The sequence below is a fragment of the Rhinopithecus bieti genome, unplaced genomic scaffold (assembly GCF_001698545.2).
Source record: "Rhinopithecus bieti isolate Rb0 unplaced genomic scaffold, ASM169854v2 scaffold_5478, whole genome shotgun sequence".
NCBI lineage: Eukaryota > Metazoa > Chordata > Mammalia > Primates > Cercopithecidae > Rhinopithecus > Rhinopithecus bieti.
Window position 1 is genome coordinate 2,621,571 of NW_016805008.1, and position 16,903 is coordinate 2,638,473.

At 45.1% G+C, this 16,903-nt stretch overlaps 1 protein-coding gene across 1 annotated transcript in view; it reads right to left on the minus strand.

Moving 5' to 3' along the window:
• Positions 1–16,903, minus strand: part of DPPA2 (developmental pluripotency associated 2) — a 22,720-nt gene extending 5,817 nt beyond the window's left edge. Inside the window, exons 1-8 of the mRNA XM_017870839.1 lie at positions 16,824–16,903; positions 16,595–16,640; positions 14,644–14,791; positions 11,515–11,675; positions 11,371–11,424; positions 10,060–10,321; positions 4,699–4,894; positions 1,268–1,332 (exon numbers count right to left, since the gene is read on the minus strand). Coding sequence (XP_017726328.1) covers positions 1,290–1,332; positions 4,699–4,894; positions 10,060–10,321; positions 11,371–11,424; positions 11,515–11,675; positions 14,644–14,791; positions 16,595–16,640; positions 16,824–16,837 — 924 coding nt within the window. The 5' untranslated portion in view covers positions 16,838–16,903 and the 3' untranslated portion in view covers positions 1,268–1,289. The remainder of the gene's footprint in view (positions 1–1,267; positions 1,333–4,698; positions 4,895–10,059; positions 10,322–11,370; positions 11,425–11,514; positions 11,676–14,643; positions 14,792–16,594; positions 16,641–16,823) is intronic.

Below are 16,903 nucleotides of genomic sequence, written 5' to 3' on the forward strand. Positions count from 1 at the left end.
AAAAAAAAAAAAAAAAAAAGATAAAGATAAAGTAAAAAGAATATTGTATCAATATTGACTCATTAGTGTTTTTTTTGTTTTTTGTTTTTTTTTGAGACAGATTTTCGCTCTTGTTGCCCAGGCTGGAATGCAATGGCATGATCTCGGCTCACCGCAACCTCCGCCTCCTGGGTTCAAGCAATTCTCATGCCTCAGCCTCCGGAGTAGCTGGAATTACAGGCATGTGCCACCACGCCCAGCTAATTTTGTATTTTTAGTACAGATGGGGTTTCTCCATGTTGCTCAGGCTAGTCTCAAACTTCCTACCTCAGGTGATCTGCCCGCCTCAGCCTCCCAAAGTGCTGGGATTACAGGCGTGAATTTTTTTTTTTTTTGAGACAGAATCTCGCTCTGTCGCCCAGGCTGGAGTGCAGTGGCGCAATCTCAGCTCACTGCAAGCTCTGCTTCGTGGGTTCACGCCATTCTCCTGCCTCAGCCTTCCGTGTAGCTGGGACTACAGGTGCCCGCCACCGCACCCGGCTAATTTTTTGTATATTTAGTAGAGACGGGGTTTCACCGTGTTAGCCAGGATGGTCTCGATCTCCTGACCTTGTGATCCGCCCACCTCGGCCTCCCAAAGTGCTGGGATTACAGGCGTGAGCCACCGCGCCCGGCCACTTTTTTTTTTTTTTTTTTTTTGAGACTATGTTGCGCAGGCTGGAGTGCAGTGGCAATTCACAGGTGTGGTCACAGAGCACTACAACCTTGAACTCCTCCTGGGTCCAAGTGATCCTCCTAACTTAGCTTCCCAGGGAGCTGGGACTACAGGTGACCACCACCACGCCCAGCCCTGCCTCATCAATTGTAAAAAATGTAGCACACTAATGCAAGTTAGTAACAGAGGAAACTGGAGGGGGTGTGAAGCACCGTGTACATGGGAACACATGGGAACTCTATACTTTTCACTCAAGTTTTCATTTATATTAATTAAAACAAAACCAAATTGTATTCTGTACAGCTAAATATTTAGTAAGTCAGTACTTAAGGCATTGAGAGGTACCAAGGATGGTCAGGACACAGCACAGCAATGATTGGGATACAAGTCATCTACAGGTGTGCCACCATTTGTGCTTCCTGGTAGACAGCGGACAAGGGACCTTGATACATTTATGTCCTGTTTTTTAGTGAATAGTGGGAAGGCAGAGAGTTTCTCTTGTATGTGACTCTTTTCAACTGCCTTCAAATCAAAATAATACTTATTTTGAGCTGGCATATTCTGGTCTCTTACATTGTATTCAAACAGGTTGCTGCTACTTCTCTACTGTCATTAATCTTCTCATCATCTTCTTATTCCTGTAAGGCAAGTAGAAAAGAACTGTGAAAAATTGCTACAGTAAGATAAACCATTCCACACCAATCCCTTTAAAATGACTAATAAAATAAAGAATGCACTTCTGGGCATGGTGGCTCACGCCTATAATCCCAGCACTATGGGAGGCCGAGGAGGGTGGATCACCTGAGGTCAGGAGTTCAAGACCAGCCTGACCAATATGGTGAAACCCCGTCTCTGCTGAAAATACAAAAATTAGCCGGGTGTGGTGGAACACATCTGTAGTTCTAGCTACTCAGGAGGCTGGGACAGGAGAATTGCTTGAACCTGGGAGGCAGAGGTGGCAGTGAGCTGAGATCATGCCACTGAACTTCAGCCTGGGCGACAGAGCAAGATCAGTCTCAAAAAAAAAAAAAAAAAGAATGCACTTCTGGAGTTCCTGAGTCACTTGCCCTAAAACCTAGGAATGGTGCATAAAAAGACTTTATGTAGTAAATAAAGGAAAAGGGTTGTTCACTTATTCTCAGGGCTCACATTCCACATATTGCAATGGATCTCACTTCTTTTTTTTTTTTCTGCCCAAGCTGGAGTGCAGTGGTACTATCACAGTTCACTGCAGCCTTGACTTCTAGGGCTGAAGCGATCCTCCCACCTCAGTCTCCCTAGTAGCTGGGACCACAGGTGCATGCCACCACACCTAGCTGATTTTTTTTTTGTAGAGACAGGGTTTCACCATGTTTCTCAGGCCGGTCTCAAACTCCTGAGCTCAAGTGATCCGCCCACCTTGGCCTCCCTAAGTGCTAGGATTGCAGCGTGAGCCACTATGCCCAGCTTCCTTCACCTTTACACTCTCTATTCCCCTCTCTTCATGCAGCTTCTCCCCATTCATAAATGCTTATGGTTTTTTCATTTAAAAAAATTTAAGGCCGGGTACAGTGGCTCACTCCTGTAATCCTAGCACTTTGGGAGGCCAAGGCGGGTGGATCACTTGAGATCCGGAGTTCCAGACCAGCCTGGCAACATGGTGAAACCCTGTCTCCACTAAAAATACAAAAATTAGCTGGGCGTGGTGGTGCATCCTGTAATCCCAGCTACTCCAGAGGCTGAGGCAGGAGGATTGCTTGAACCTGGGAGGCAGAGGTTGCAGTGAGTGGAGAGAACATAATGAAAACTACATGCTCTCCATGAAAATATACATACACATAAACACTGCTTTAGACTATATAATTGCCGATGTCAGCTTTTGTTGATAAAATTGGGTGGAAGTGAGATGAGAGAGGTGTGGAGAGAAAATAAGTGTTGTTTTTTTTTTTTTTTTTTTTTGTAAGTGGCCTAAATAGGCTCACGCCTGTAATCCCAGTACTTTGGGAGGCCGAGGCAGGCAGATCATGATCTCAGGAGTCTGACAGCAGCCTGACCAACATGATGAAACCCTGTCTCTACTAAAAATACAAAAATTGGCTGGGCCTGGTGGCATGAGCCTGTAATCCCAGCTACTCGGGAGGCTGAGGCAGGAGAATCGCTTGAATCCGGGAGGCAGAGGTTGCAGTGAGCCGAGATCGCAACACTGCACTCCAGCTTGGGCAACAAGAGTGAAACTCCGTCTCAAAAAAAAAAAAAAGAAAGAAAGTGGGCTAAATCTCGTAACAGAATAGATGGGAGTATAAATAAGAGATTAGTAATTCAGGAAAGAGAGAATTCATTACAAGGACAAAGCATTTAAGGAGGAATGAGACAAATGTAAGATGTAGGAGTACAGAGAACAAGATGCTGTCTTAGAAGTGGGGGAAACATAGAAGTCCTATTCAGTGGAGAAGAATCTATGGTATTTGGGACATGTTCTAGAGTTCTGAGAGAAGTATGAGTTAGACCTAAACATCTTTGGGAGTCATCAGCACATACATGGTGGATAAGAGTGTGTAGGAAGGAACTGAAGGAGGAACCCTAAAGATAATCAGCATATCAGTGGAAGGTGGACAGTGAAGACAGAACACAGAGGTTAGCAGATGAGTGAGTAAAGGGAGCAATGGACAGAGTCTTAGAAGGAAGAAATGGTTGGCAGTGAGATGGTCATGTCAGGTAATGAGGAATGTGGTGCTCTTAGACTGGCTGTTTAGGATACCGCTGATGGCCTTTTTGAGAGCAGATTGAGAGTATCAGTAAAACCCAAAATATGATTGCAGTAACTTAGAGTAGAACATGTGCAGAACTAGAAGCAGGTTATATTGATCACCTTCATTAGCTGAGCCTGGCAGGAAGAGAGAGCAGTTAGTTGAGGCAGTAACCTCAAGGGAGGTTCCTTTCTTTTCTGTCTCTCTGTCTCTTTCTTTCTTTTCCCTCCCACATTAACTCTCTTCATTCTTCCCTCCTTTTTTCTTCCTTCTTTTTCTTTAAAAAATTTTTTTTTTGAGACAGAGTCTGGCTCTGTCACCCAGGCTGGAGTGTGTCCCAAAAGTTACAGGCATGGTGGCTCATGCCTGTAATACCAGTACTTTGGGAGGCCAAGGTGGGTGGATCACCTGAAGTCAGAAGTTCAAGACCAACCTGGCCAACATACTGAAACCCTGTCTCTATTAAAAATACAAAAATTAGCTGGGCACGGTGGCTCACGCCTGTTATCCCAACACTCCGGGAGGTCGAGGCGGGTGGATCACGAGGTCAGGAGTTTGAAACCAGCCTAACATGGTGAAACCCTGTCTCTACTAAAAATACAAAAATTAGCTGGGCATGGTGGTGTGCGCCTGTAATCCTAGCTACTCGGGAGACTGAGGCAGGAGAATCGCTTGAACCCAGGAGGCAGAGGTTGCAGTGAGCCAAGATCATGCCACTGCACTCCAGCCTGGGTGACAAGAGCAAAACTCCATTTCAAAAAAAAAAAAAAGAACTAGCCACATTTATTGAGTTGTAATCCACTAGTGAGTTCTTTTCGTGTCCTATTTTTGCCTGATCTATGTGGCAAATTAAGAAGACAGCATGTTTGCCCTCTGCTTTCTACTGTTAAATTATTTAGAAATCCATCTATACACCTACTTTTCTTTCTTTCTTTTTTTTTTTTTTTGAGACGGAGTCTTGCTCTGTCGCCCAGACTGGAGTGCAGTGGCATGATCTCGGCTCACTGCAAGCTCCGCCTCCCAGGTTCACGCCATTCTCCTGCCTCAGCCTCCCGAGAAGCTGGGACTACAGGCACTCGCCACCACGCCTGGCTAATTTTTTGTATTTTTAGTAGAGACGGGGTTTCACCGTGTTAGCCAGGATGGTCTCGATCTCCTGACCTCGTGACCGCCCACCTCGGCCTCCCAAAGTGCTGGGATTACAGGCGTGAGCCACCACGCCCGGCTTATACACCTACTTTTCTGTGTGCCATGCTTAACAAGATACATAAGGGTTACCTCTTAGCACAGTCGGGGCATAACATATTATCTTCTACGCCTGGGGATGGGAAAATGCAGGCAGGTAACAAAAAGAGAGAAATCATCCTCCTGCGAGTGGTAGGCACCCAGGCCTGACCTGCATGAAACTGCAGGCGTACCCAACCCTTTGTGTCTGCCGAGAGAAGTCTGCCATGGACCACACACCACCTGACGCCTGGAAAGGAAAAACAAACACAGACAGCAAAAATCAAGATAGCACCCCAACACAACCTCTCAGCAAGTCACTCTTGAATTTGCTTTTATATTCTGCTCACAAATCAATTGAATGAGATGCATGAAAATGTAGACCACATGACACTATGATCTAATTTCACAAGTTACGTAACACAAAGAATAACTGTTGCCAGCTGGGCATGGTGGCTCACACCTGTAATCTCAGCACTTTGGGAGGCTGAGGCAGGAGGATCACCTGAGATCGGGAGTTCGAGAGCAGCCTGACCAACATGGAGAAACCTCATCTCTACTAAAAATACAAAATTAGCTAGGCGTGGTGGTGCATGCCTGTAATCCCAGCTACTCGGGAGGCTGAGGCACGATAATCGCTTGAACCCGGAAGGCGGAGGTTGTGGTGAGACGAGATCACACCACTGCACTCCAGCCTGGGTGACGAGAGCAAAACTCCATCTCAAAAAATAAATAAATAAGTAAACAAAAAATAATGTTTGCCATTTTGAAATGCTTGCTTTGTGTCCAGTATTTTGCTAGGTGGTTTATATGTATTAATACATTTACTATTTTTTTTTTTTTTGAGACGGAGTCTCGCTCTGTCGCCCAGGCTGGAGTGCAGTGGCCGGATCTCAGCTCACTGCAAGCTCCGCCTCCCGGGTTTACGCCATTCTCCTGCCTCAGCCTCCCGAGTAGCTGGGACTACAGGCGCCAGCCACCTCGCCTGGCTAGCTTTTTTTGTATTTTTTAGTAGAGACGGGGTTTCACCGTGTTAGCCAGGATGGTCTCGATCTCCTGACCTCGTGATCCGCCCGTCTCGGCCTCCCAAAGTGCTGGGATTACAGGCTTGAGCCACCGCGCCCGGCCAATACATTTACTATTAAGCTCACTATTAATATTTACCTTCTATTTGCTTTTCTTATCATTTCTTATTCACAGGTGAGATAACTGAAGCTTATGGTGTTAAATATCATACGTTACCCAGAGCCAAGTCATGGATCCAGGTATTCTGACTGACTTATAGGCCATTTATGTAACCACTACATTGTACTTCCTCAGCTATAGGAAACAGACAAGCATCTGTTTAAAAGTGTAAGGAGGCTGGGCACGGTGGCTCACACCTGTAATCCCAGCACTTTGGGAGGCCGAGGCGGGCAGATCATGAGGTCAGGAAATCGAGACCATCCCAGCTAACACAGTAAAACCCATCTCTACTAAAAATACAAAAATTAGCCAGGCGTGGTGGCAGGCACCTATAGTCCCAGCTACTCAGGAGGCTGAGGCAGGAGAATGGCGTGAACTCGGGAGGCGGAGGTTGCAGTGAGCCAAGACTGCACCACTGTACTCCAGCCTGGGCAATAGAGCAAGACCCGTCTCAAAAAAATAAATAAAGATAAATAAATAAATAAATGTGTAATGACCAGGCTGGGTGTGGTGGCTCACGCCTGTAATCCCAGCACTTTGGGAGGCCTAGGTGGGTGGATCACCCGAGGTCAGGAGTTCGAGACCAGCCTGACCAACATGGCAAAACCCCATCTCTACTAAAAATACAAAATTAGCTGGGTGTGGTGGCGCACACCTGTAATCCCAGCTACTCAGGAGGCTGAGGAAGGAAAATCGCCTGAACCTGGGAAGCGGAGGCTGCAGTGAGCTGAGATGGTGCCAATGCACTCCAGCCTGGGCAACAAGAGTGAAACTCCGTCTCAAAAAAAAAAAAAAAAAAAAGTGTAAGGAACAATTTCAATAGGGAGATGTAATATTTGCAAGAAAACAAGCGGTACACTTATAGAACGTCTGAAATTGAGAGAAAGTCAGCATTCTGAATGACTTACAGCCCATTTACCTAACCACTACATTGTACTGCCTCAGCTATAGGAAACAGACAAGCATCTGTTTAAAAGTGTAAGGAACAATTTAATTAGGGAGATGGGATATTTGCAAGAAAATAAGTGGTACACTTATGGAACATCTGAAATTGAGGGAAAGGAGCAGTCACAGTGAACTTAAGTATCTGTAAATAAGCAGTATATGTACCGTGATAGCTCCCCAATTAGACTGTAAAACAAGAGAACATGTGTGTGTTTAGCACAGTATATACCCAGCAGCTAGACATACCTCTGGACCATAGCAGATGCTTAACAATTGCAGAATGAAGAGAAATATAAAATGATAAGTCACTGTGGGATAATAGGAACTCATACAGCATATTAATAAAAATTAGAGGTGTCATCTTTGGGAAGGCAGTGCCCCCAGGCACGCAGCTTTATGGCTAGATAATGCCTTTGCACAAATTATTAAAAGGTGTCCACTGTCCCCACATAAAGGCACGTAGCTTGAAGAGCAGAGGATATGCCAATTTTAGCTTTAGGTCTTCCTTCTGGTTGGTTTCCTTGTATGACGAATAATGTAGCCTACCATACTAGTTAGCTGGAGTAAAATAGGATCTAGAATAGTTCTGGAAATTGGAAGATGGGGGAGGAAGAAAAGGATTCAAGCCAAAACGGAAGGTGACTTGAGATAGCAGACCCTGGAAATAAAAGCAATAGCAAGAAAAGAAGAGCAGGAGTTGGGGAAAAGTGGAGTTAAGTTATCCTCAAGATTTCTTTTTTTTGTTGTTTTTTTTGAGATGGAGTTTCGCTCCTGTTGTCCAGTCTGGAGTGCAATGGCATAATCTTGGCTCACTGCAACCTCCGTCTCCCAGGTTCAAGCGATTCTCCTGCCTCAGCCTCCCAAGTAGCTGGAATTATAGCCATGCGCCACCACACCCGGCTAACGTTTTTGTATTTTTAGTACAGACGGGGTTTCTCCACGTTGGTCAGGCTGGTCTTGAACCCCTGACCTCCGGTGATCCACCCGCCTCAGCCTCCCAAAGTGCTGGGATTACAGGTGTGAGCCACCATACCCGGCCCTCCTCAAGATTTCTTAGAGGGCACTGGGTGCAGTGGCTCATACCTGTAATCCCAGCACTTTAGGAGGCTGAGGCAGGCGGATCACCTAAGGTTGGGAGTTCGAGACCAGCCTGACTAACGTGGAGAAACCTCGTCTCTACTGGGAAAAAAAAAAAAAATTAGCCAGGCGTGGTGGCGCATGACTGTAATCCCAGCTACTCAGGAGGCTGAGGCAGGAGAATCACTTGAACCTGGGAGGCAGAGGTTGCGGTGAGCCAAGATTATGCCATTGCACTCTAGCCTGGGCAACAAGAGTGAAACTCCGTCTCAAAAACAAAAAACAACAAAAAAAAAAAAACGCTTTCTTAGAGGGTCGGGTGCAATGAATCACGCCTGTTATCCCAACACTTTGGAAGGGTGGATCACTTGAGGTCAGGAGTTTGAGACCAGCCTGGCCAACATGGTGAAACCCAATCTCTACTAATAATACAAAAATTAGCCGGGCATGATGGCATGTGCCTGTAATCCCAGCTACTCAGGAGGCTGAGGCACAAGAATCGCTTGACTATGGGAGGCAGAGGTTGCCGTCAGCCAAGATCGTGCCACTGTACTCCAGCCTGACCAACATGGCAGTGGCTCATGCCTATAATCCCAGCACTTTGGAAGGCCGAGGCGGGCAGATAACAAGATCAGGAGATCGAGACCATCCTGGCTAACACAGTGAAACCCATCTCTACTAAAAATACAAAAATTAGCTGGGCGTGGTGTCTTTGAAACTGTGTTGCAAAAAAGATTTCTTAGAGGACAAGGACCCCAAACTGTTTAATTATTATTGCCTGCTTTCAACATGCCAAGTTCTGTGTCTCATATAAATGTCACGACTTTTTTTTTTTTTTTGAGATGGAGTTTTGCTCTTGCTGCCCAGGCTGGAATGTGGTGGCACCATCTCAGCTCACTGCAACCTCCGCCTCCTGGGTTCAAGCGATTCTCCTGCCTCAGCCTCCTGAGTAGCTGGGATTACAGCCACCTGCCACCACACCCGGCTAATTTTTGTTATTTTTAGTAGAGACGCGGTTTCATCATGTTGGCCAGGCCGATCTTAAACTCCTGACCTCAGGTGATTCACGTTCCTTGGCATCTCAAAGTGCTGGGATTACAGGCATGAGCCAGTGCACCTGGCCAACATTTTTTTTTTTTTTAAAGACAGGGTCTGGATCTGTCTGTCAGGCCAGAGTGCCATGGCACAATCTCAGCTCACCGCAACCTCCACCTTCTGGACTCAAGCCACTCTCCCACCCCAGCCTCCTGAGAAGCTGGGACTACAGGCACACACCACCATGCCCAGCTTTTATTTATTTTTTGTATTTTTTGTAGAGAGGGGATTTCGCCATGTTATCCAGGCTGGTCTCTTAACTCATGAGCTCTAGCAATCTTCCCACCTTGGCCTTCCAAAGTGCTGGGCCCGTAGTGAGCCACGACACTCAGCCACTACTATTCTATGACATAGGTATATCTTCATTTTGTAGAATAGAATACTTGGCTGGGAGCAGTGGCTCACGCTTGTAATCCCAGCACTTTGGGAGGCCGAGGCCAGTGGATCGCCCGAGGTCAGGAGTTCGAGATCAGCCTGGCCAACATAGTGAAACCCCGTCTCTACTAAAAATACAAAAAATTAGCTGGGCATGGTGGCAGGTGCCTGTAATCCCAGCTACTTGGGAGGCTGAGGCAGAATTGCTTGAACCTGGGAAGCAGAGGTTGCAGTGAGCCAAGATCGCACCGTTGCATTCCAGCCTGGCCAACAAGAGTGAAACTCCATCTCAAAACAAACAAAAAAACAAACAGGATATTAAGGCTTAAAGTAAGTAACTTGCCAATGTCACATATTCAGGAAATGGTAAAGCAAGAATTTGAACCAACACATTCCTCTTACTTACTATGTCATAAATGCCTTAAGGAAGAGAGAAAGAAAAGGGGAAGACCTCAGACTGTTGTCCAAGATTATCGGGTTATGCTTTCTTCTCGCCTTGGAATTCTGCTTAGTGATGGAAAAGGGCCACTACTTAGTCACCTGACTTAGAGACCCATCCAGACAAAACATGACTATCCATCAATATGATGGATGAAAGAGAGATGTCCTATGTGAATCCAATTTCTAATCTTCAGATATTTTAGCAAACGCCTTCCCTTTGACCACGTTTCAGTCTTGGACTAATAAAAGTTAACCTTATCCTCTGGAGTGGGACTCACACTTTAAGGTTGATCTTACCAGAAGCTTGCATCAAAAAGGCCTCAACAGAAACAGGAATGGAACATGAATTCAAAGCCTTAGGCTGAACAGCTCTTGCAGCAATTCTTGCCCATGATGCCAACATGGCTCCTGGTGCTGAAGTTATCACTTCAACTGTATTAGTCTCTTCTGCTCTCTCATTCACCTTGTAACATTTCTGAAGCCTTGCTCTCTTGGTCACTGCCTTGCGTTTCCTCGAACATCGCTGTAATCTGGTCTCTTGTGACATTTCAGGCATATCCTGCAAATGAAATTCATGATGAGTATTCAGTAAACCGCTAGGGCTGTAAGGACTTTTGGGTCAATTTTATTATTCTTTTTTTTATTTTTATTTTTAAGACGGAGCTTCGCTCTTGTTGCCCAGGCTGAAGTGCAACGGCACGATCTTGGCTCACTGCAATCTCTACCTCCCAGGTTCAAGCGATTCTCCTGCTTCAGCCTCCAGAGTAGCTGGGATTATAGGCATATGCCACGATGTCTGGCTAATTTTGTATTTTTAGTAGAAATGGGGTTTCCCCATGTTGGTCAGGCTGGTCTCAAACTCCCAACCTCAGGTAATCTACCCACCTCAGCCTCCCAAAGTGCTGGGATTACAGGCGTGAGCCACTGCACCCAGCCAATTTTAGTATTCTTTGTACTGACCTGAACATGTATGTCAATGTGGAAAGGGTTTAGGAATATTAGTTCCCATAAATCGCAAATTCTCCACTGGGAGAAATTTTTGGTTGTTGAACCTGTGCAGGGGGAGGAAAGGTTGCTACTGACATCCAGTTGGTAGAGGCTGGGGATGCTGCAAAACATCCAACAATGTACAGAGCAGGCCCCAAAACAAACAAAAAATTATTTGTTCCGAAATGTCAATAATGCCACAGTTAAGAAACCCTGCCTTAGGCCGGGCACGGTGGCTCAAGCCTGTAATCCCAGCACTTTGGGAGGCCGAGACGGGCAGATCACGAGGTCAGGAGATCGAAACCATCCTGCCTAATACGGTGAAACCCTGTCTCTACTTAAAATACAAAAAACTAGCCGGGCGACGAGGCAGGCGCCTGTAGTCCCAGCTACTCGGGAGGCTGAGGCAGGAGAATGGCGTAAACCCGGGAGGCGGAGCTTGCAGTGAGCTGAGATCCGGCCACTGCACTCCAGCCTGGGTGACAGAGCGGGACTCCGTCTCAAAAAAAAAAAAAGAAACCCTGCCTTAGAGGTACGACATACAGAAATGGTGCCTGGGTAGGGACCGGAAAAATCATGATCAGAACCCACCTTCACACCATCAACACACTCATTACTCACTTGCTGTTGTTCAGGGTAAGCATGCCTATGGAGCCTCAGATAAACTTCGATTTTCTTAGGAAATGAAGAGAGAAATAAAGTTAAAAGTTAACCAAGATTCCCACAGTTTTTCCCAGCAGCAGATATTCACCCAAGTGTACTAACCTTGCCATTAGTACTCAAACCGAGTTGTTGACACCAGTCCCGCAAGGTGTCCCGACACACCTTATTAATGGGAGGCAAAATGGTTGGCAAGGGAGGGGCTGGTGTTTTGCATCTAGCTTTTTGTGGAGCTGTAAATTGTTCATTTGTTTGAAGTAGATGACCTAAGAAAAGAATGGAACCAAAGTAGTAATAATTTAAAGTTGGCAAGATTCTTTTAAAATTTTACAAATATCTTTTCACATTTCTCACAACCCAATTTGCATACATACATATCAAATTTTATTTCTCACATTAAAAATGAGGTAACAAGGCCGGGTAACAGGCTCACGCCTATAATCCCAGAACTTTGGGAGGCTGATGTGAATCACAAGTGATTCGCCCAAATCACTTGAGGTCAGGAGATCGAGACCAGCCTGGCCAACATGGTAAAACCCCATCTCTACTAAAAACAGAAAAGTTAGCTAGGCATGGTGGTGCACCCCTACAATCCCAGCTACTCAGGAGGCTGAGGCAGGAGAATTGCTTGAACCCAGGAGGCGGACGCGGCAGTGAGGTGAGATCGCGCCACTGCACTCCAGCCTGGGAAACACAGTGAGACTCTGTCTCAAAAAAAAAATGAGGTAACAGATTCAGGTATTTAAAGACTTGCCCATTACAACAGCAGACTTGGGACTCAAACCTATGTTTTCTTTTTGTTTTGTTGTTGGTGGTTTTTCTTTGAGATGGAGTCTCGCTCTGTTGCCCAGGCTGGAGTGCAGCGGCACGATCTCAACTCACTGCAATCTCCGCCTCCCAGGTTCAAGCAATTCTCCTGCCTCAGCCTCCCAAGTAGGTGGGACTACAGGCACGCAACACCATGCCCAGCTAATTTTTGTATTTTTAGTAGAGACAGTGTTTCACTATGTTGGCCAGGCTGGCCTCAAACTCCTGACCTCAGGTGATCCACCCGCCTTGGCCTCCCAAAGTGCTGGGATTACAGGCGTGAGCCCCTGTGACCAGCCCAAATAAGTATTTTCAGAAGGATTTTATCTTCTGGGTCGATAATGAGGATTTCAAGATGAAGTAAATAATGATGTTAGAGCTAAGCAGAGTGAGGTGAGATGGGGGGCTATAGAAAAAAATGATTCAGGCCGACAGAATGATGTGGACCATTGTTGACTGGGGATAGACAACGTGGTGGTTTCTTTGTTTTCTATAGGGAGAGCTGATATTTTGTGGTCCAAAATCTAGACATTTTGGAGGATAAATCCGACATAACGTTCTATTCAGTTGGTTGTTGAGGGCAACAGAAAATAACAGGCTGCTGTATGTAGCATAAAAGAAACATGGAATTTAGAATCCAAACATAGGTTTGAGGCCGGGCGTGATGGCTTACACCGACAATCCCAGTGCTTTGGGAGGCCGAGGAGGGCTGATCACTTGAGGCCAGGAGTTCAAGACCAACCTGGCCAACATGGAGAAACCCTGTCTCTACAAAAAATATAAACATTATCCAGGCACGGTGGCACATGCCTGTAGTCCCAGCTACTCAGGAGGCTGAGGCATGATAATCACTTGAACCTGGGAGGTGGAAGTTGCTGTGAGCTGAGATCGCACCACTGCACTCCAGCCTGGGTGACAGAGTGAGACCCTGTCTCAAAACAAAACAAAACAAGCCATGGGCGCGGTGGCTCATGCCTGTAATCCCAGCACTTTGGGAGGCTAAGGCGGGTGGATCACAAGGTCAAGTGTTCGAGACCAGCCTGGCCAACATAGTGAAACACTGTCTCTACTAAAATACAAAATTAGCTGGGCGGCCGGCCGGGCTTGGTGGCTCAAGCCTGTTCCGAGCACTTTTGGTTTTTTTGAGGTCAAGAGGGTGGATCACGGAGGTTCAAAGAGATCGAGACAATTTTTTTCTTATCTTCGGTTGAAACCCGGCGTCTCTATGTGTTTATTTTTTTTGCCTGAGGTGGCAGCGCCTGTTATTTTTGGGAGGCGAGGCAGGAGAATTCTCTGCAGTGGCTCGTCTGGCCACTCGCACTCCAGCCTGGGCGACAGAGCAAGACTCTTTAAAAGAAAATTAGCTGGGCGGTGGTGGGGTGGGTTGCCTGGTAATCACCCCATTTTTGTTTTAGGTGGGGTTCTTTTGTTGCTGTGTGCTGGCGGCAGCGGCGGGTGGCTGAGGCAGTGATAATCATCAATTGAACCTATTGGAGGCGGATGTTGTCAAGTGAGCCAAGTACCACACCATTGCATTCCAGCCTGGGTCTAATCTCCAAGTATCGAAACCCCATCTCCTCCCATGAATATAATATTTTTAATATAATATAAAATGAAAGAATATGAAGTATATTATCCTGCATACTCTTCTATAGGAAGACTGAGACACTGAGCACAGATACAAAGGGTCATGATTTTAAGAGCTTATATATATATATATATATACATATTTGATTCGTAATTACTTGCTAAGCAAAATACCAGACATTTTTCAAAATTATTTAATCTTCGTAGGAGGCAAATATGTATTAATCTCGTTTTTACAGAAGAGGAGATTGAGCTTCATGTGTTGGGAATATGAACTCATGTTGAGCTAGTCCAGAAGAGCACTCTCTGCCCAAAGCGCTCCCCATGCTTATTTTGTGTCTTAAAAATAAGGCAGAACAGGCCAAGTGTGGTGGCTCATGCCTGTAATCACAGCACTTTGGGAGGCTGAGGCGGGCAGATTAACTGAGGTCAGGAATTCGAGACCAGCCTGGCCAACATGGTGAAGGCCCATCTCTACTAAAAATACAAAAATTAGCCGGGCTTGGCGGCCCACGCCTGTAATCCCAGCGACTTGGAAGGTTGAGGCAGGAGAATCGCTTGAACTCGGCAGGCAGAAGTTGCAGTGAGCCAAGATTGCGCCACTGCACTCCAACCTGGGTGACACAGTGAGACTCCATCTCCAATAAATAAAAGTATGGCAGTACAACGGGCTCAGCAAGCGAGAAGTATGAGAGTTTGCACAATTTCTTAACACAGAATAACAAGGTGAGATTTAAGCTGGGTGTTGTACAGTCAGAGGATAGGAAAGACAAACCTTACTTTTTCCTGGGCTTCCCAGAGTTACAGGCGGAACTAACTGAGCAATCCCTGTCCCCATACCTTGAGTGTATTTCTTAGGCTTCTCCAGTTTGACATCAGAAGTTGAAGAAACACTTGGTTCCATTTGTTCCATATTTGCGTCATCTTTAACTGGCACCAGTGTCAAAATCACACTTTCCTCATCATCTACTTCCTCCTCAAAGAAATTCTGGAAAGAGAAGTCAGTCACTGATTCTCATTTGATGCAGTACAACTGAACTGCTTGCTTTCAAGGCAAACAAATGAATAAGGAACTGAGAAGACAGTAAGTAGGTGGATGGAGAAAAGAATTACTGAGATTCCTTGAATGTGATGTTGACTAGCAGACCCTTTATTAAATAAAGGAAATATGGGGGAAAAAAATTGGGCAAAAGTCAATTTACATGTAGGTGTTAATGAAAGAGAAAATAGAAGGGTAGGGCTTGGGTTTAGAGAATTATTTCCCTCAGGGCCTTCCTCCTCATCAGTCAAAACACAAAATACTTTCATTAACTCCTAAATCTGTATGGAATGTGTTCCTGGCTTTCCATCTTCTATCACATGATTCCCAAGATTCCCAATTCCCATATCAAATTTCACAGCACAAGCAATAACCTCCTGTTATCCCCAAATCCACTGTAACTCTGCTATTTCTGCACCAATTGTTCCATGCTTGTCAAAAATTCTTCAATGGCTTGTCATTGTTATTCTGGTTAATGACAAAACTCGAATTAGCTCACAGAGCTGTGTAGCTTACAAATTCTCCAACAGTCTGGTCCCTGCCTGCCTCTCCAGCTCATGACCTCCGAGCTTTCTGAGCTCCAGCCACACTGGGCTCATTTCAGCTCCAAGACCTGAGGGGAGGGTATCTGTTTTACTCTCTGATGCCTTCACAGAAACACAGCACCCAACACAGAGTAGGCATTCAATGTTGTTTTTATGATCTGATGAATGAAAGATAAAGTAGGAAAGCAGGTGGACAGAAAGAAACTAACATTTACTGGTTCTCTACAGTACACAGGCACTATGCTAGGGGCTTTCTGTATTTCTCAAATTTAATTCTCATGGTATACTTGTAGTAATTTATTAATTTTCCTGCTTTACAAATGAGAAAACTAAATGAGCAATGCCATAGAGTAACACAGGTTTGAGTATGGTTCTGAAGTTAGCTTTTCTTCTCAAATCCAAGGGTGAATAAACTCCATTCCAGTACTATTGTAATATTCTCTTCTAGTGCTGATGCCACACTCCCGTCTCCTATTTAACCTCTTCAATGACTTCCCATTACTCTTAGTTTACTTCAAAATAACACTGACATTATTTAGGAACATTACTCTATTATAGAGAAAAAAGCAGGGGCTCAAAGCAGCTATGTGACTTCCCCATAATTATATAGCTAATATTGGCCAATTCAGTCCTTTAGCCAGAGGACTGGCACAGTGGCGACTGTAAATACACTATGACACCTTCTCTAGTTTCTCATAGGGCCAGGACTACCCAAGCCTAATCTGGAAACTCATTTGGTACTAAGGCCACTGGGAGTACATTATTTCCTACTCCAAGAGAAAGTAACCAATTGGTCACTTTTATGACTTTATCCACATTACCGCCTTCACTTTCTTTTACTTTAGCTTTTAAAAAAATTATTTTTTATTTTAATTATGTTTTCTCTAATATTATTATCCATGCCATATTTATTTATTTACCATTTATCTTGTCCAGCTATAGCACTTCTCGTCTTTCCTACCAGAGAAATATTTTCCTTTGGACTAGGTGGAGAAAATCTCACTTCTTTTACTCTCATCCAAATGCACATAAAAGCATAATCATATGAAAGAAAACTAACAATCCATTTGCAAAGAGGAGGAGGTTTCAAGATGGAGGTTTCTTACATCTAGGAATAAAGATTTGTGGCAAAAGAGCAACAAGGGAGACCTAGAAAGACGTTGAAAAGGGACTGTGAGAAAAGTAAGTCTGTTAGAACAAAACTTACCTTCTTGCTGCTATCCAAATTTGCGTCTGACATTTTCAGCAACACCCTGGGGTAGGCAAGGACAGCAATGTTAAGGATATGGTAGTTTACTTCTCTTAACCTGCTTTCTCCTTTTATAAGCAAATGTCTCCTTCTACTTCCTGTTACCCAGATGAGCTCTGTTTTCCTTTCCTCCTCTTTTCCCCCTCCCTCATTTTCTGGTAATGGGATAATTTTATCAATTTTATACCCTGTCTTGTCCATTCGGTGATAATGTTTTTTTAAAAATTAGGCGGGGCGCAATGACTCATGCCTGTAATCCCAGCACTT